Source organism: Ranitomeya imitator, chromosome 2 (assembly GCF_032444005.1).
Source record: "Ranitomeya imitator isolate aRanImi1 chromosome 2, aRanImi1.pri, whole genome shotgun sequence".
In the NCBI taxonomy this organism is placed as follows: domain Eukaryota; kingdom Metazoa; phylum Chordata; class Amphibia; order Anura; family Dendrobatidae; genus Ranitomeya; species Ranitomeya imitator.
The window spans coordinates 314,523,360-314,543,560 of NC_091283.1; the positions used below are offsets into that span (position 1 = coordinate 314,523,360).

The 20,201-nt window shown below is 43.3% G+C and overlaps 2 protein-coding genes across 2 annotated transcripts in view; both read right to left on the reverse strand.

Annotated features, from left to right (window-relative positions):
- Positions 1–20,201, reverse strand: part of LOC138663424 (oocyte zinc finger protein XlCOF6-like) — a 394,108-nt gene that overhangs the window by 301,313 nt on the left and 72,594 nt on the right. The window lies entirely within an intron of this gene.
- The window catches only part of LOC138663429 (gastrula zinc finger protein XlCGF57.1-like), a 33,295-nt gene continuing 23,831 nt past the window's right edge, over positions 10,738–20,201 (reverse strand). Inside the window, exons 2-7 of the mRNA XM_069749635.1 lie at positions 19,177–19,326; positions 18,874–19,047; positions 18,667–18,790; positions 18,486–18,583; positions 13,636–13,726; positions 10,738–11,897 (exon numbers count right to left, since the gene is read on the reverse strand). Coding sequence (XP_069605736.1) covers positions 10,792–11,897; positions 13,636–13,726; positions 18,486–18,583; positions 18,667–18,790; positions 18,874–19,047; positions 19,177–19,254 — 1,671 coding nt within the window. The 5' untranslated portion in view covers positions 19,255–19,326 and the 3' untranslated portion in view covers positions 10,738–10,791. The remainder of the gene's footprint in view (positions 11,898–13,635; positions 13,727–18,485; positions 18,584–18,666; positions 18,791–18,873; positions 19,048–19,176; positions 19,327–20,201) is intronic.

Here is a 20,201-nt window from a genome sequence, read left to right on the forward strand (position 1 = left end):
GTTTCTGGAACCAATCCCATGAATATATTTTGCAAGAATAAGGTTGCAAAGGTCTTGAGACAGTGCAGTGGTTTTACCCATCATGAGATTTTTTTTTGTGTGACATTCTGGTGAGGATTTCATGTCAATAGATTTCCTGTCAAACAGAACTTAATATTTAGTACAGAAACCTTTTTTTGCAATTACAGAGGACAGATGTTTCCCATAGTTATTGACCAAGTTTACACACACTGCAGCAGGGATTTTGGCCCACTCCTCCATACAGATCTCCAGTTAGTTCAGGTTTTAGGGCTGTCTCCGGGCAACATTGAGTTTCAGCTCCCTCCAAAGTTTTTCTGGTGACTAGCTAGGCCACTCCAGGACTTTGAAATGCTTCTTACGAAGCCACTTTTTAGTTGCCAAGACTGTGTGTTTGGTGTCAATATGGTGCTGGAAGACCCAGCCATGACCCACCTTCAATGCTCTTACTGGGAAAAAGAGGTTGTTGGCCATAATCTTATGATACATGACCCCATTCATCCTCCCTTCAATATGGTGCAGTCATCTGATTTATTTTGCAGAAAAGCAAAATATCCCCTATCATGCTTCATGGTTGGGATGTATTCATCCTTCTCACACAAAACACGGAGTGGAGTTTTTATCACAAAGTTATATTTTGTTCTCATCTGACCACATGACCTTCTCCCATGCTTCCTCTGGATCATCCACATGGTCACTGACAGGATTCCAACGGGTCTGGACTTGTGCCGGAGTAAGCAGGGGGAACTTGTGTGCCCTGCAGGATTTTAATCTATGACAGCATAGTATGTTACTGACAGTAAGTTTGAGACTGTAGTCCCAGCTCTTTTCAGGTCTTTGACCAGGTCCTGCCATTTAGTTCTGGGCTTTTCTTAGAATCATACTTACCTCTTGAGACGAGATCTTGCAGGGAGCCCCAAATCGAGGAAGATTTACAGTGATCTTGTTTCTTCTATTTTCTAATAATTGCACTAAGGGTTGTTGCCTTCTCACCAAGCAGCTTGCCTATTGTCCTGGAACCCATGCAAGTCTTGTGCAGGTCTACCCTGGAGCCCATCCCAGTCTTGTGCAGGTCTACTAATTTGTCCCTGGTGTCCTTAGACAGTTTTTTGTTCTTGGCCATGGTGGAGAGTTTGGAGTGTGATTGAGTGTGGGGACAAGGGTCTTCTATACAGGTAATGATTTCAAACAGGTGCAATTAATACAGGTAATGAGTACAGAGTAGGAGAGCTTAAGGTGAGGCCTGAACATGATGGAGGGAAACTGGACAAGGCTAATGAGATGAACAAGTATTTCAATAGGTTTAGCAGTACATGTGCACTGCCAACTGATAGTGGATGGGAATTGGGTGCAAATTCTGCAAAATCGATATTGGAGAATGAGCAGACTAATTTTAGAGTATCTGAAGGTGATGTGAGGAGGCAGTTTAAGTCACTTAACATTGGTAAAGCTGCAGGACCTAATGGACTCAGTCCACGTGTCCTTAAAGTTTGTGCAGACCAGCTGTGTACTGTCTTTACACTCCTATTTAATGGAAGTATACAAACACAGAGGGTACCTGTGTTATGGAAAATTTCCTGTCTGGTGCCGGTACCCAAGACTTCTTCTCCTGCAACCCTAAATAACTATCGTCCTGTAGCCTTAACATCTCACGCTATGAAGGCCTTGGAAAGATTAGTGCTTGCTCACTTAAGACCAAGGGTCAATGCTTTTAATGATCCCCTTCAGTTTGCTTACCGACATAGATTGGGGGTGGATGATGCTATTCTTTCTCTGTTACATAGGGTACATTCATTTCTGGAGACTGACGGAACCATGGTGCGAGCGATGTTCTTCGATTTCTCAGGTGCATTTAACTCCCTGCAGCCACTTTTACTATACAAAAAGATGACTGATATGAAGGTTGAGGAGGGGATGAGAAATTGGATAACTGACTACCTATCTGATCGGCCACAGTTTGTACAGATGGGAGCAGTTGTGTCAAGCAGATTACTGAGCAGTGTAGGTGCCCCCCAGGGAACGGTGCTTGCGCCCTTTCTTTTCACTCTGCATACTTCAGACTTTCAGTATAAATCTGATCTTTGCTACCTTTAAAAATTTTTGGATGACTCCGTGGTTGTGGGATGCATTAGGGGAGATCAGGGGGATGAGGAATACAGAAGGGTGGTGTCGAATTTCATGGATTGGTGCAATGGTAACTATCTACAACTAAATGTTAAGAAAACTAAGGAGTTGGTGGCCAACTATAGCAGGATACCGATCACTATTGCTGGTCAGGAGGTAGAGCAGGTGGAGAGTTACAAATATTTAGGGGTCCATTTGGATAGCAAACTGGACTGGAGATGCCACTCAGAGTTTGTCTACAAGAAGGGGATGAGTAGATTGTATTTCCTAAGGAAACTGAGGTATTTTAATGTGTGTAGCAAAACGTTAGAAATGTTCTACAAGTCTGAAGTGGCAAGTGCCATCTTTTTTGCAATCACATGCTGGGGTAGTAGTGTGCGGGCCTCTGATGCTAATAAGATGAATAAGATTATTAAGAAGGCAAGTTCTGCTGTGGGCTGCAATCTGGGCTCTTTTGAGGAGGTAGTGGAGAGAAGAACTCTGAAAAAGTGTTTGGCAATTATGAACAATAATGCACATCCATTATATGAGCTATTCATGAGACAGAAGAGCACCTTCAGTAACCGGCTAATACTTCTGAGGTGTAAGAAGGAAAAATATAGGAAATCGTTTGTGCCAACTGCTATGTGAATGTACAACAATAACATTAGGGTTAAATCACCAAGGTGAATGTCTACTTTATTTCTCTACATTTCAGTTCACTTATTGTGTATGTCCTATTCTAATGTATAATGTACAATGCTCTTCTGTCAACTCCACTGTCATGTCAATTAAGTAATTCTTTTTATGATTTTTATGATTTAAGTTGTGCTGCTGGGATACCATAATTTCCCACGGGATCAATAAAGTGTATCATATCGTATCGTAGCTTCTTAATCAAAAACTAACAGGTCTCTGAGAGACAGAATTCTTGCTGGTTGGGAAGTGATCAAATACCGCATTTTTCGGAATAAAAGATGCACTTTTTCCTCCCAAAAAGTGGAGGAAAATGGGGAATGCGTATTATAGTCTGGATGTACCGGCTCTGGTTGTGTTGGGGAGGTGGGTGAGTGGCATCGGGAGAGCAGCGGGTCACAGGAGGCTGGAGCCGGCTGCTGTGGCTAACTCCTGTGCACGCTGCTAAACAGAAATGAATATTCACTGCATTCCACACCCATGGATGTGGAGGGCAATGAATATTTATTTCTCTTTAATAGTAGCTTGGTATGATTGGCCCCCAACCCCGGTCTAGGTAAGCATGGCGCCCACCCCCATCTTGTCCTAGTATGCCTGGCCCCATCCTTATTCTGGTATGATTGGCCCCCCAGCCCGGTCCTGGTATGCATGGCCCAATCAGAAAACAAAAAAAAACACAAATAATTACACTTACCTTCCCGGCACTCCCTCAAAGCATTTTGTTCCTATGCCAGCAGCTGCTTAATGCTTGTAAGTAGGGTTGAGCGAAACGGGTCTAACATTTTCAAAAGTCGCCGATTTTTGGCAAGGTCGGGTTTCATGAAACCCGACCCGACCCCAGTGTGGGATCGGCCATGAAGTCGGCGATCTTTTGAATCTGGAATCGGAATTCCGATACCGATTCCCGATATGTTTAAGATATCGGGAATTGGTATCGGAATTCAGATTTAAGTGTAAAATAAAGAATAAAAATAAAAAATTTCGCTATACTCACCCTCTGACGCGCCCTGGTACTAACCAGGAACCTTCCTCCTTCGAATCCGCGCTTCCAGGACCTTGCGGTGACGTCGCGGCTTGTGATTGGTCGCGCGGCCGCCCATGTGACCGCTCGCGCGACCAATCAGAAGCCGTGACGTCACCGAAGGTCCTTCAAGAGCTGATTCTTAGGAAGGAAGGCTGTCGGAAAGAAGCAGGGCGCGTCCGAGGGTGAGCATATACCTAATAGGAATATACTCACCCTCGGATGCGCCCTGCTTCTTTCCGACAGCCTTTCTTCCTAAGAATCAGCGCTTGAAGGACCTTCGGTGACGTCACGGCTTCTGATTGGTCGCGCGAGCGGTCACATGGGCGGCCGCGCGACCAATCACAAGCCGCGACGTCACCGCAAGGTCCTGGAAGCGCGGATTCGAAGGAGGAAGGTTCCCGGTTAGTACCAGGGCACGTCAGAGGGTAAGTATAACGATATTTTTTATTTTAATTCTTTATTTTACATTAAAATATGGATCGCAGGGCCTGAAGGAGAGTTTCCTCTCCTTCAGACCTTGGGAACCATGGAAACCCAATGCATTGCATTGGGTTTCGGCCGACCCCGACCTTTTTATAGGATCGGCCGATTTCACTCGACCCGACTTTTGAAAAAGTTGGGTTTCGTGAAACCCGACCCGATCCTATAAAAGTAAAGGTCGCTCAACCCTACTTGTAAGCAGTGCATGGCAGGGTCATCATGCGCTGCTTGCAAGCCGAAGGGCAGCTGCTGTAATACTCATTGCTCTGCACACCGGGACTATGTGTGTGGTGGGCAGTGAGTATTCATTGCTCTTCAGTAGCATGCACAGTGTCAGCTGCCGGCTTCCTGCTGCTGCCGGGCAGCCACGTGTGCCACTACTTAAGAGAAATGAATACTCACCTCTCTCCACGCCGAGAAGTGAATTCATTTATCTTAAGCAGCTACACGTGACCACGGGCAGCAGCAGGAAGGCTCTGGCTGACACTGCACTACTGAAGAGCAATAAATACTCACTGCTCTATGCGCACACAGTCCCGGCATGCAGAGCAGTGAGTATTCTGGCAGCTGTGCTCTGCTTATGAGCTGCGCATGAAATCCCTGCCATGCGCTGCTTACAAGCATAAAGCAGCTGCTGGCAACGGAACAAGATGCTGCGAAGGTGCGCAGGGAATGTAAGTGAAATGATTTTTTTTTTTTTATGTTTTCTGATGGGGCCATTCATACCAGGATGGGGGTGGGGCCAATCATAATATTTATTTATATAATTTAGCTCCAACATATTCCGCAGCGCTTTACAGTTTAACAGTTTCAAACACAACAGTCATAAGTAACAATGTTAACAATACAATAATTAAAGCAAAATAAGGCGACCCTACTCATGAGAGCTTACAATCTACAATGAGGTGGGGGAGATACAAAGTACAGGTGTGTATTTTCAATTATGTATTTACAGTGATGGTCCAGCCATCTTCAGGGGTGGGGGATAGATGGAAGTAGTGAATGGGCTACACACACACACATAAAATGACTGATTAGTGAACGTGATAGGCCACTCTGAACAAATGTGTTTTGAGGGGGCGCCTAAAACTATGCAAATTGTAGATGGTCATAATATCTAGAGGTAGATCATTCCAGAGGATTGGCGTAGCACGGGAGAAGTCTTGGAGTCAGGAGTGGGAGGTACGGATCAGTGCAGAGGTTAGTCGAAAGTTGTTTGCAGAGCGCAGTGGTCAGTTAGGCCGATAGACCGAAATGAGGGAGGAGATATAAGGGGGTGCTGCACTGTGGAGAGCTTTGTGGGTGAGAACAAGTACTTTGAGTTGGATTCTATAATGAATAGGCAGCCAGTGTAATGACTGAAGAGCGGACACGTCTGAATACCGATTAGCTAGATTGACAACCCTGGCTGCTGCATTAAGGATAGACTGGGACCATGCATTCCAGGACCGGGATGGGGGCCAATCATACCAGAATAAGGTTGGGGACATGCATACTAGGATGAGATGGGGGCCCTGCATACCAGAATAGGGGTGGGGCCACACATAATAGGACGAGATGGCTCTGCATACCAGGATAGGGATTGGGGCCATGAATACTAGGACAAGATAGAGGCCCTGAGTACCAGCATAGGGATTAGGCCATGCATACTAGGATGAGATTGGGGCCCTGCATACCAGGATAGAAATGAGGATGATCATTCCTGCCAGGATAGGGATGAAGAGGACCATTCCTACCAGGATAGGGATGAGGGATCTATGCATACCAAGATAGGGACGAGAGGGCCATGCATACCAGAGTAGGGATGAGGGGACCATGTGTATCACGGTTCCCACCGTGCTGCCAACAATATGTCACGGATCCCAACAATATGTCAGGCATCCCGGATACCTTGATAACAAGGGGGTTGTTTAATTTCCCCTGGTTCCTTCCAAAGGGGATTTAGCTACATCCCACTTCCGGTTTGGAACTTGCAGCTCTCGGGTGCCCCCTTTACCCTCAGGTCACATCAGGTACTGCACCAAGCGTAATTAATCGCCAGAAAGGCTGCCTACTATGTACTGGTTATTGGGCACACTGCAGCGAGGACAATATAACTACTCCCACTCAGCTGGGAACAATAATTATCAATGCCGCCGGTTGCTGCAAAGATGCCCAATTGCACAGAACAATGTTCGCTGCAACCAGTTCCGATTTTCACCAAAGGTTAACGGTCCGGAGCGAACCCAAATCAGTAGCGTCATTCACCTCAGAGGATGCACAGTTGTATAGAGCATGAAGACAAGCTAGTAAAATTATAAATTTTACTCCATAAAAGATAGGCAGTATTTTCAAAAATATTAAAAAGATATTATAAAGAAGACGAATCATGTGCATATCGCAATTACAAATAAAAAGGGATTAACGTTGAAAATTGACTTACAATTCTTTTATATCATTCAATGGTATGCTGTATGCTGGCTGGGGGAGGGGACCTTCCTCACTTATTCTCACGTCAGATTGCACAGCCTGTCGTTGCTGAATCCCCAGCAAAAGACACTGCAAGAATCCTGCTTTACACAAATATTCCCTGCCTAAAGCCCAGGCACTGCCCCTGTAGTGACATCACTTAGGGGCTGAAACCTCCCCTTTTCCTACAATATGAAAACTATGTTTTATGCATAATTTGCTGTGCGAACCTCACATAAGTACGACACGATGCTCATGATGTTCCCCACGTCAGGGGCGTTCTGTTAAGTGTAAAAACGGAGCCATTACATGAACTGCTTAAGGAGAAATCTGTAATTTGCGCTCATTGCGCCTAGTTGCTCGCGCTTTCAGTGGCCGATATATTCCGGATGTCCATCGGTAGACATGTAATTCGTATAGTTCCAGCTCAAATCGGTGCCGTGACATGTAACTTTAATAGAACAAAGAAACTCATGTCTTACACCAGTTCCAACTAGTAATAGATGGGAGGAGGGAGGAGTGAGGAGTGAGTAGCCTTCGCAGAAACTGATTTTTGGCGGGGGCAATAAAAATTCTTCTTCACACACACACACACACACACACACACACACCCAGCATAGAAAAGAGGGGGGTCGGAATAGCCTGCAGCATGTGTCTTATGAAGCTAGGCAGACTCAAACATGGCATATTCACATTATCGTGACAATGTATATCAGGATGTGGATGAGGGGACCATATACCAGGATAGGAGATATTAAGTACAAAATTTACCACATTTTTTGCTTCAGGTTTTATTTCCTTAATTTCCTCCTTTAAAACCTAGGTGAGTCTTATGGTCCGGTGCGTCTTATAGTGCGAACAATACGTTATTTCATGCAATAAAATACAAAAAAATGCAATTTAATTATGCAAAAATCATACATTATTATTTCCTGGCTTTTATTTTTAGAAAGTGTACCTACAAAAAAAAAAATTACAGACTTCATTCTTTGTAACCGGAAAAACTTGCAAATATCGGCATAGTATCCAATAGTTATTTTCCCCATTGTATATATTTTCTCCAGGTCAGAGCTAGTTTTGACAGTCAACAAAATACAATTTTCAAGTATTTTATTCTTTATATTCTAGGTATGATAATGACTTCTCGCTGTGTGGGATTTTTTTATGTTTAAAAGGGTTGTTCTCTACTTGGACAATCCCTTCTCAAGCCTTATGTTTGATCCTGTTATAATAAAAATAATTAGTCAAACCTTCCATGCCGATGCAGTTCCAGCAGTGTCAGCACTTGCGTTCATGAAGCTCATGTGAGTTTGTCACGTCATGTGAGCCCTGCAGCCAATCAGCGCTGATGTCACTGTTCCCAACTTCAAATCAAACAATAGGAGGAAGTAGAGAGCAGTCGCAGCTCTGGTTTCCTGTTTATGATCAATACTTCCAAAGGCAGGGACAGTGAAGCCGGCACCGATTGTGCGCAGGGCTTGTGTACTGTTACAACCTCACATGAATCCTGACACCGCTGAATTGGTGCAGGCAAGGGACCTGTTTATGAGTATTTTTGTTTTAAAAAGGCCAAACATAAGGAATGACAAATCTCTTGTTGAATAGTTAATATTAAACCAGGGTAACCATTAATGTACTAAATCATATAATACCTCATAAAACCAATTTTATTTATAAATTATTAAAATACTACCAACCCTGTGGTGATACCATGTAAACAAAACACACAGTGAACAAACTGGTATAGGGATAGGTGTTCCTACACTAATACCTAAACTGGTACCTGCCTGTCGGCGGGGGTTGGCGCCCAAGGGGGAAAGTTGTGGCGCCCCCACTCCACGATGGCTGGCCCTAGGATCCCTGATGAACCCTATTGGATGCCCAGGGTCCCTCTACCCAATTATATAACTGAGGGTACCCCTGACTACTATACACAGAACAATCCTATGTCTAAGGAATCCTAATCCCCACACCGTGCCATAAAAACAATGGAGAACATGTAGAAAGGTTTAGGACGGTAATTTGATCAATGCAGCACGCTGGCTCTCATTCCACATTCTAATGGGTCTTTATGCCCTTCAGATTTGAGACCTCAATAAGTACTCAATTGTGTGGTTAATGCCCCCATATGATGTGCTGCACATATGCGGTCATAGATATAGGTAAGTATACTGGTGAGTATACATTCGGATACAAATCAATAAAGTACTCATCCAGCCAAAGCATGCCGTCCGCCTTTCCAAAGTACCGCCTCAACGCGTTTCGCCTCTCCGGCTCATCAGGAAGCCCGATTTAAGAACATCTGTCCCAATGGTGTCAGAAAGCTATGAACTTTGATACACTACCTCTGATTTAAAAAGGCCGCCCGGGCTCTATGTCCGTCTCATTTCCGGTTCAGCCAGAGGTCCGCCTCTGCGACCATGCGTAGATACAGCATACTGCACAGAATCACCGTGGGACGCACTCATGATCTCGCGTTATCCAACCGTGTATTGCGCATGCTCCTTTCAGAACACACCTACCCTTTCGATTCAGGTGTGTGAAGACGTCACTGGGCCTACTGTGCTTGCGTCTAGATGGGACGCATCGATTGCGTTCCACCTGATAAACACCAACTAGATTCTTCTGCGCAGACTCCTGGTTGTGCATCGCAAATGTTAGCCATCCAGTGCCTGCCGGCAGCATAACGGTGAATGTAAATTGTTGCCGCTTATGATATAGATATGCATATCTTATTCTTTCAAAATGTACCATTCTGAATATGGCTTAATGTCAAAAAGATCATACCAATACGTGGCCCTATCTCTTACCCATGATCTAACGGTAGGAGTACAACATATATAAGATTAGCCCATTTCTTTAACATAGAAGACCCATAAGTCAGAGGATTTCTATTGTATGTTATATTTATCATACTAATCTATGTATCACCCTATCAAAGGATGAATTTTAGAGTAAAAGCATAGCCAGAATTTCTTCATGGAGACATACATCAAGTCCCTCCCAACTATCAGGAAATGGGGAACACTCTTATGACCAGAAAAAGCAATCACTTTACATAAAGCGCCCACGCTACAGGAAACAAGCAAAGGACAATTGTTCATTCAGCCCCTTAGGGGTCATTGCGTCCATTCTAAAGGTCCATTCACATTCTCTCTGTAATATGTTTTATCCATATTACCCCCTCTAGGGTTGGGTTTTATCACCTCAATGGCCATAAATCTGACATTCATCATATCACCCAGATGTTGAAGTCTCATGTGTCTCGCTAGAGTGGTGTCCCTGTTATTTCTGATGTCCCCCATATGTTCACCTACCCTCCTATGCAGCTCCCTCTTAGTTTTGCCAATATAGTCATTTGGACAGGGACAAGTGGCCATGTATTCCACCCCTGAGGACCTGCAGTTAGAAAAATCCCTCTGATAGAAGACCTTTCCTATGGAGGAGCTCACAAAGGCCTTATTTGGTTTCATCCATTTACACATCTGACAGTCTCCACAACAAAATAAGCCACAGGGTTTTTTATCAAGCCACGTGCCCCCACCTCTTGGTCTACTGTAGTGGCTATGAACCAATACATCTTTTAGTGACTTTCCTCTTCTATAGGTGATATCTGGGTGAGGACCTAACAGATCCCTGAGATCCGGATCCATTTTAAAGGATGTCCCAGTGTCTATTTATGATTTCCCTCACTTTATGATGTTGATGATCATAGGTCCCTATGATCCTGATCACATCCTTTGTTCTTTCCCGTGAGACGTCATGCTTGTGTAGTAGCTGTTGTCTACTTTTATTAGTTGCACCCTGATAATCTGTTTCCAAAACATGCCTAGGGTAGCCTTTTTCCATAACATAACATAAGGAATGACAAGGTGTTGTCCTAGTAGTAAGACAACTGTTTTAACAAGTTACAATTTTTGGTTAAATATTTCCAACATTCTGAACATAAAAAAGGCTTCTCCCCTGTGTAACGTCTCTGATGTTTATTAAAGAGTTGAATTCCATATAAAACATTTCCCACATTAGTAACAGGAAAAAGGCTTCTCCGCTGTGTGGATTCTTTGGTGTCTAACAAGATCTGATTTCCGATTAAAATATTTCCCACATTCTGAACATGAAAAAGGCTTCTCCCCTGTGTGGATTCTTTGGTGTCTAACAAGATCTGATTTCCGACTAAAATATTTCCCACATTCTGAACATGAAAAAGGCTTCTCCGCTGCGTGAATTCTTTGGTGTCTAACAAGATCTGATTTCCGATTAAAATATTTCCCACATTCTGAACAGGAAAAAGGCTTCTCCCCTGTGTGGATTCTCTGGTGGCTATCAAGATGCGCTTTCAAGTTAAAACATTTTCCACATTCTGAGCAGGAAAAAGGCTTCTCCCCTGTGTGGATTCTCTGGTGGCTATCAAGATTCGCTTTCTGATTAAAACATTTCCCACATTCTGAACAGGAAAAAGGCTTCTCACCTGTGTGTGTTCTCTGGTGCTTAACCAAATCTGATTTCTGGTTAAAACATTTCCCACATTCTGAACATGAAAAAGGCTTCTCACCTGTGTGACTTTTCTGGTGACGAACAAGATTTGATTTGTGTGTAAAATATTTCCCACATTTTGAACATGAAAAAGGCATCTCTCCTGTGTGTAATCTCTGGTGGCTATCAAGATGCGCTTTCCGATTAAAAGATTTCCCACATTCTGAAAATGAAAAAGGCTTCTCCCCTGTGTGAGTTCTTTGGTGTATAACAAGATTCCACTTCTGGTTAAAACATCTCCCACACTTGGAACAAAAAAATCTATTCTTTGCTGTGTGAATTTTTTGATGCTTAAGAAAAGATTCTTTGAGGGGAAAATGATTTCCATATTCTAAAAGTGAAAATGGCTTCTTTACTTCAGGACCAATTTGTTTTTTAATGCTTATTTTGTGACTTTGATTTTTCTTAGTAGTCGGTAATGAATCAGAAGACAGGACCTGTTTCAAAAGATCAGACGATAGATCTTTGCTGTGAAGGGATGATGGTATATCTGGAGTAATGGCATTCACTTCAATTGTATCCTGTGGGATCTCAAGATTATCTGATTTAAAAACTGAAGATGTCAGCTGCCCCTCTGATCGCCTGATGCAGTCATCTGTTAAAAATAAAACCAATTAGTTTTCATAAAAAAAATCCTTGAATTTTACATATTTTAACATTTGTACGTAAACTATCCACAACATGACAAGTTACGTATTCAACATAATTATTCACTAAGACAATGACAGCTCACAGTATAATAGAAAACCTCATAGGATGAACCAGTAGCGTGTGGTGTTCAACTGTTTGTCCATTCTGCCTCCGAAATATAGAGTAAAAAGTCACCAAGCAATGTTATGTTGAGTAAAATTATACCAATAAACCTTCTACTCATCCCCCAAAAATACAAGTCCCCACTCAGGTCCATCATCTGTCAGTGAAAAACAGGTTTCTACATTACAAGTGGCTCAAAGGCTCTTGAAAAGCACCATAGCTTCCATACATCAATCCAGCAATATCCGCTCTCCCAAAGTCAAATTTTCCCCTCGCTTCTGAGCCTTGCAGTGTGCCCAAACCACATTTAGCATCCATGTATAAAGCACGTGTAAAGCTCCATGGAATAAATGGCGCTATAAAAATGAACAATGATAATAAATAATGTATTTGGCATTACTATAGTGATAAGAACCCACTTAATTTACAATGTGTCTCCTGGAGCACAATCTGGGCACTGTGTGTTGGGTAATTAAATGGCATATTTGCAGTTTTCACTCTCCAACATCCACTGCGTGCTAATTTTTGGAAAGTGGCTCTGGGTTGAACATAGTCACTACTACAATACATTAATCCCCTGAGGGTTATAATTTCCAAAATGAAGTCAATTTATGGGGATTTCTACTGCACTGGTTTTCTGCCATTTTCTCATATTAGGGCTTTTGCATATGGTATGTCCTATCTCCTCTGGGATCCGCTCCTGTGATGTTTGGTTCTGTTACCAGGCACGACCTTATTCATTCTACAGGCGGCACTGGTAATGGAGGAGACATCGAAACCAGAAGCTCTGGGCGACGCAGGCTCTGTCCTGCCACTTAGATTAGGGTACCTGGGATTTGTAGTACCATCCAGTCTGGCAGTATGGATATGTGTTGTCCAGCTCCCTGCTCCAGCCAGTTGGAAAGCACCACACCCTCCTAAAGCTGGAAGCATATTGCTGGAAGCTGTCAGATACAGCCTTCTCCTCTGGTTAATTCCTCTGTGCTCCTCTCCCGGCTTGTTTGTTTAATGTTGTGACCTCAGCTAGCCTACTGACTACTCTTGTGTCTTCTGATTTTGTATTTTCTCTGCTCTCCTGGTACTGACCCGGTTACCTGACTATTCTTGCTACATCTCGCATCATATAACAGAAGGTAACACCATGGCCGAAGCCTAGGGGTCTCTGTCTAAGATCAGACCCAAGTAGAAGGATTAAAGTAAGTGAACAAGGCAATCCCTGGGATCTGTAAAATAGAGTAGATAGCGCCAAGTCTGTTCATGGTGGCCATCTTTTGAGTTGCTAGGTGACCACGAACAGTGCCCCCAGTGGGGCGCAGTGGCTCTTTCAAGCTAAACTATTATAAGGACCAATGGTAGATGTCAGATAAGTTTCAAGAAGAAATATTAGACATTCAAATACTTTTTTTATAACAGTTTAGAGCTGATGTGTCAAAGTTTGGATGGAGTAGAATGTTGAGGTCTAGAGGCAAAATGGTGAACACCCGATTGTGATACGACCGGGCTATAAAACCGATAAAGCAGCCAAAGCCGGAGACTGAGAAGAATCTGTGACTTCTCTGCATTTAGTGGATACTACTTACCTGGGTAGTCATATGTAGGAATCTCCTCTTTACACCACTCATCACCCCTCACATATGTCTCTGTAGTATTAATATGGGTCAGATCTTCACCCTGAAGCAAATATTGTAAAAGTCACAGACAGATGAATAGAAAAGATAGTCACATCTATGATCAGCTATAATCCTGCCATCAGTTCCGCCATCAGAGCATTATAGCCGTTACTGGCGAATAGGGCCTGGCGAGCAGAGGGGGCCCGCAGCAGGCCGCCTCTCCTCTACGGGCCCCAGTGGCTCAACTGATCATGCATCGTCAGACGCACGGCAAGTTAAAGGGACACTGTCACCTGAATTTGGAGGGAACAATCTTCAGCCATGGAGGCGGGGTTTTTGGGTTTTTGATTCACCCTTTCCTTACCCGCTGGCTGCATGCTGGCTGCAATATTGGATTGAAGTTCATTCTCTGTCCTCCGTAGTACATGCCTGCATAAGGCAATCTTGCCTTGCGTAGGCGTGTACTATGGAGGCTATAATCAATAATATGATCCTTACAATATCATTGTGTAACAACATCAACTATAATCCAAAAACACAAAATCCTAAATTGCCATAGCACGCAACAAGGAAAAAACACAATGTCTAACAAATTTTAATTCTAAAATTAATATTTATTAATAATTCACACAATAAATTAAATATGCAGTACTAAAGTGAAAAACCTTCCAATGTATAGGAGCGGATAGATACACATAACATCACAAAACCCTAAATGTGTAATCATCATCCCAAAAATTAGCCCATACATAAACGGCTATATAGCAAACAAATCCATATCTAGCTACCCAAAAGGAAGCAATTATAAATGGAAATCGAGTGGAATTAGAAGTACCAAAGTACCACTTTGGTACTTTGGTACTTCTAATTCCACTCGATTTCCATTTATAATTGCTTCCTTTTGGGTAGCTAGATATGGATTTGTTTGCTATATAGCCGTTTATGTATGGGCTAATTTTTGGGATGATGATTACACATTTAGGGTTTTGTGATGTTATGTGTATCTATCCGCTCCTATACATTGGAAGGTTTTTCACTTTAGTACTGCATATTTAATTTATTGTGTGAATTATTAATAAATATTAATTTTAGAATTAAAATTTGTTAGACATTGTGTTTTTTCCTTGTTGCGTGCTATGGCAATTTAGGATTTTGTGTTTTTGGTGTACTATGGAGGACAGAGAATGAACTTCAATCCAATATTGCAGCCAGCATGCAGCCAGCGGGTAAGGAAAGGGTGAATCAAAAACCCAAAAACCCCACCTCCATGGCTGAAGATTCTTCCCTCCAAATTCAGGTGACAGTGTCCCTTTAAAATCTGTTGCCTTGCAGGAGATCACAAGCTGGCAGCTGATGTCAGAGGGCACATTGCCGGCGTATAATGACACTCACATATGATGGTACACGCCTCAGGCCGGCGTCACACACAGCGTAAAACAATACGGTCCGTATATTACGGCCGTAATACGCTGAAAAGTCCCGAAAAAAGTGGTCCGTAGCTCCTCCGTAGGCAGGGTGTGTCAGCGTTTTTTGCGCATGGCATCCTCCGTATGTAATCCGTATGGCATCCGTACTGCGTGGTTTTCTCGCAGGCTAGCAAAACCAACATACCGCTATAGAAGTGATCCATGTGTCCCAAAAAGAAAAGAAAATATATATATACTGTATATATATATATATATATATATATATATATATATATATATATATATATATATATATATATATATATATATATATATATATATATATATATATATATATATATATATATATATATATATATATATATATATATATATATATATATGTCAGTAGACACATATATTAGAGAGAAAAGCCGGTAATTCAGTGCGGTGTACAGTAAAATCACACTGACAGCTTACAGTAGAATAGGTAGAATAAATGTGTACACATAGAATAGGTATATATATGTCAGTGAGACACATATATGTATATATATTAATATTTATTCCAGCGCTAGACAGCTTGAAAGCCGGTAATTCAATTACCGGCTTTTTCCTTCTCCTTCCTAAAACCCGACATGATTTGAGACATGGTTTACATACAGTAAACCATGTCTTCTCTCCATTTTTTTTGCAGATTCCACACTACTAATGTCAGTAGTGTGTATCTGCAAAATTTGGCCGTTCTAGCTCTTAAAATAAAGGGTTAAATGGCGGAAAAAATTGGCGTGGGCTCCCGCGCAATTTTCTCCGCCAGAGTAGTAAAGCCAGTGACTGAGGGCAGATATTAATAGCCTGGAGAGGGTCCACGGTTATTGGCCCCCCCCTGGCTAAAAATATCTGCCCCCAGCCACCCCAGAAAAGGCACATCTGGAAGATGCGCCTATTCTGGCACTTGGCCACTCTCTTCCCATTCCCGTGTAGCGGTGGGATATGGGGTAATGAAGGGTTAATGCCACCTTGCTATTGTAAGGTGACATTAAGCCTAATTAATAATGGAGAGGCGTCAATTATGACACCTATCCATTATTAATCCAATACTAGTAAAGGGTTAAATAAAACACAAACACATTTTTTAAAATTATTTTAATGAAATAAAAACAATGGTTGTTGCAGTATTTTATTCAACGCCCAATCCAGTCACTGAAGACCCTCGTTCTGTGAGTAAAAAAACATAATAAACCAACAATATACTTACCCTCCGCAGATCTGTAACGTCCAACGATGTAAATCCTTCTGAAGGGGTTAAAACATTTTGCAGCAAGGAGCTGTGCTAATGCAGGCTGCTCCTCGCTGCAAAACCCCAGGGAATGAGGCTAAAAATAGATCAATGATCTATATTTAGCTTCATTTGCGGTGAGGCGCCCTCTGCTGGCTGTTCATAGATCGTGGGAAATTACCTAGAAAGCTCCCTGGCTTTCTAGGTAATTTCCCATGATCTATGAACAGCCAGCAGAGGGCGCCTCACCGCAAATGAAGCTAAATATAGATCATTGATCTATTTTTAGCCTCATTCCCTGGGGTTTTGCAGCGAGGAGCAGCCTGCATTAGCACAGCTCCTTGCTGCAAAATGTTTTAACCCCTTCAGAAGGATTTACATCGTTGGACGTTACAGATCTGCGGAGGGTAAGTATATTGTTGGTTTATTATGTTTTTTTACTCACAGAACGAGGGTCTTCAGTGACTGGATTGGGCGTTGAATAAAATACTGCAACAACCATTGTTTTTATTTCATTAAAATAATTTTAAAAAATGTGTTTGTGTTTTATTTAACCCTTTACTAGTATTGGATTAATAATGGATAGGTGTCATAATTGACGCCTCTCCATTATTAATTAGGCTTAATGTCACCTTACAATAGCAAGGTGGCATTAACCCTTCATTACCCCATATCCCACCGCTACACGGGAATGGGAAGAGAGTGGCCAAGTGCCAGAATAGGCGCATCTTCCAGATGTGCCTTTTCTGGGGTGGCTGGGGGCAGATATTTTTAGCCAGGGGGGGGCCAATAACCGTGGACCCTCTCCAGGCTATTAATATCTGCCCTCAGTCACTGGCTTTACTACTCTGGCGGAGAAAATTGCGCGGGAGCCCACGCCAATTTTTTCCGCCATTTAACCCTTTATTTTAAGAGCTAGAACGGCCAAATTTTGCAGATACACACTACTGACATTAGTAGTGTGGAATCTGCAAAAAAAATGGAGAGAAGACATGGTTTACTGTATGTAACCAGGTCTCATATCATGTCGGGTTTTAGGAAGGAGAAAGAAAAAGCCGGTAATTGAATTACCGGCTTTCAAGCTGTATAGCGCTGGAATAAATATTAATATATATACATATATGTGTCTCACTGACATATATATATATATATATATATATATATATATATATATACCTATTCTATGTGTACACATTTATTCTACCTATTCTACTGTAAGCTGTCAGTGTGATTTTACTGTACACCGCACTGAATTACCGGCTTTTCTCTCTAACAGCGCTGCGTATTTCTCGCAAGTCACACTGCTTGTCCGTGTGTAATCCGTATTTTTCACGCTTCCATAGACTTTCATTGGCGTATTTCTTGCGCAGTACGGTGACAAACGCAGCATGCTGCGATTTTGTACGGCCGTAGAAAGCCGTATAATACTGATCAGTAAAATACGGCAAATAGGAGCAGGGGCATAGAGAATAATTGTGCCGTATTTTTTGCGAGTTTTACGGACGTAGATTCTGCGCTCTTACGTCCGTAAAACTCGCATGTGTGACGGCGGCCTCAGATGTATCAAGTGGAGGACACCGCTGGACCTCAGCCAGGTCAGTATAAACTTTTTTTTTTGTAAAGCTGCAGGTATGACGCTGCATTATACTAGTATGGGGGTGCATTATACTATTATGGGGCTGCATTATACTATGAAGTGCATCATACCACTATGGAAGGGCATTATACTACTATGGGGGTGCATTATACTACTATGGGGGTGCATTATACTACTATGGGGGTGCATTATACTCCTAAGGGGATGTATTATTCAACTATTTATGACTATGGGATGCATTATACAGATACAGATGCAGAGTTTTTCTATGAGTGGGCAGTGGGACGGGGGAAGGTTCAAGAGTTGGAGACGGAGCTAGGGGGGGGTGTAGCCTGGGCAGAGTCCCAAGTGGGCCCGAAAGTTTTGCCAGTATGGGACACCGAAATTCCTGGTGGCTGCCCTGCCTGCCATCTCCACCGTTCACATTACACAAGTATAAAACATATAATACTGGTGGATAAAACAAGACTGAGCACAAGACCTTCACAGCCGTCTACACATCATAGGGGAGATCTCATGACACCTTCTCTCCATCTACCTGATGATTCTGAGAGACATTGGGATCTTCTTGTTTACAGTCCTGTGGTAGAAGAGGACGGGGACATCTCTCTGGTGTTGTCCTCTTACTGGATAGACCTGGAGGAAACACATACAGGGACTGAATTCATTCTTTACATACAGATAATTATAGGCCGTGTGTGTTTAGTCCTGTCTATTACCTGGTGATGTGAGGGGCTGGGGAACCTCCATCATGACTTCCTTGTACAGATCTTTGTGTCCTTCTAAATATTCCCACTCCTCCATGGAGAAATAGACGGAGACATCCTGACACCTTATAGGAACCTGACACATACAATGATACCGTCATCCCCCCGATCCCTTCATAGCATTACTGTATAATATCCCAGCATTCCCAGCAGTGTCACCTCTCCAGTCAGCAGCTCAATCATCTTGTAGGTGAGTTCTAGGATCTTCTGGTCATTGATGTCCTCATGTATCAGGTGAGGTGGAGGCCCCGTGATTGGGCTCAGGGGTCTTCCCCATCCCTCAGACAGAGGGTCCTGACAGCGCTCACTAGAGGTCTTCACTACTATGTAATCCTGGTTATGGAGAGACACATTAATAGATCTCACTACAGACATTTCCAGACTCCTCACCTCTCCAGTTCTGTCCATCTGTTATTGCCATAGATAAGAATGATGTAATGTGACATCATCAGAATCTCTCACCTCTCCAGTAAGCCGGAAGAGGATCTCTAAGGTGAGGTGTAATATCCTCTCCACCATCTTGTCTCTGTCCATATCCATCCTTGATGGGTAAATCAGGAAAATTCTCTTTTATAGAAGATCTTCACTGAGAGGATCCGATATTGTAGAGACCTGAATGAGAAGATGATGATCCGATGTAACATCATAAAAATCCTGTAATAATACAATTACTGGAGATAATAAGGGAAACATATGAGGAGATTTATTATTTTACAGTATTTAGTTTTCTTCTTTACATCTAGAACCTCCAGCACCGACCTCCACCTGCAGAGCCGCACTCCACATAGAGAATAATGGAGCCTCCAGCACCGACCTCCACCCGCAGAGCCGCACTCCACATAGAGAATAATGGAGCCTCCAGCACCGACCTCCACCCGCAGAGCCGCACTCAACAGAGAATAATGGGGCCTCCAGCACCGACCTCCACCCGCAGAGCCGCACTCCACATAGAGAATAATGGAGCCTCCAGCACCGACCTCCACCCGCAGAGCCGCACTCCACATAGAGAATAATGGAGCCTCCAGCACCGACCTCCACCCGCAGAGCCGCACTCCACATAGAGAATAATGGAGCCTCCAGCACCGACCTCCACCCGCAGAGCCGCACTCCACATAGAGAATAATGGAGCCTCCAGCACCGACCTCCACCCGCAGAGCCGCACTCCACATAGAGAATAATGGAGCCTCCAGCACCTACCTCCACCCGCAGAGCTGCACTCCACATAGAGAATAATGGAGCCTCCAGCACCTACCTCCACCCGCAGAGCTGCACTCCACATAGAGAATAATGGGGCCTCCAGCACCGACCTCCACCCGCAGAGCCGCACTCCACATAGAGAATAATGGAGCCTCCAGCACCGACCTCCACCCGCAGAGCCGCACTCCACATAGAGAATAATGGAGCCTCCAGCACTGACCTCCACCCGCAGAGCCACACTCCACATAGAGAATAATGGAGCCTCCAGCACCTACCTCCACCCGCAGAGC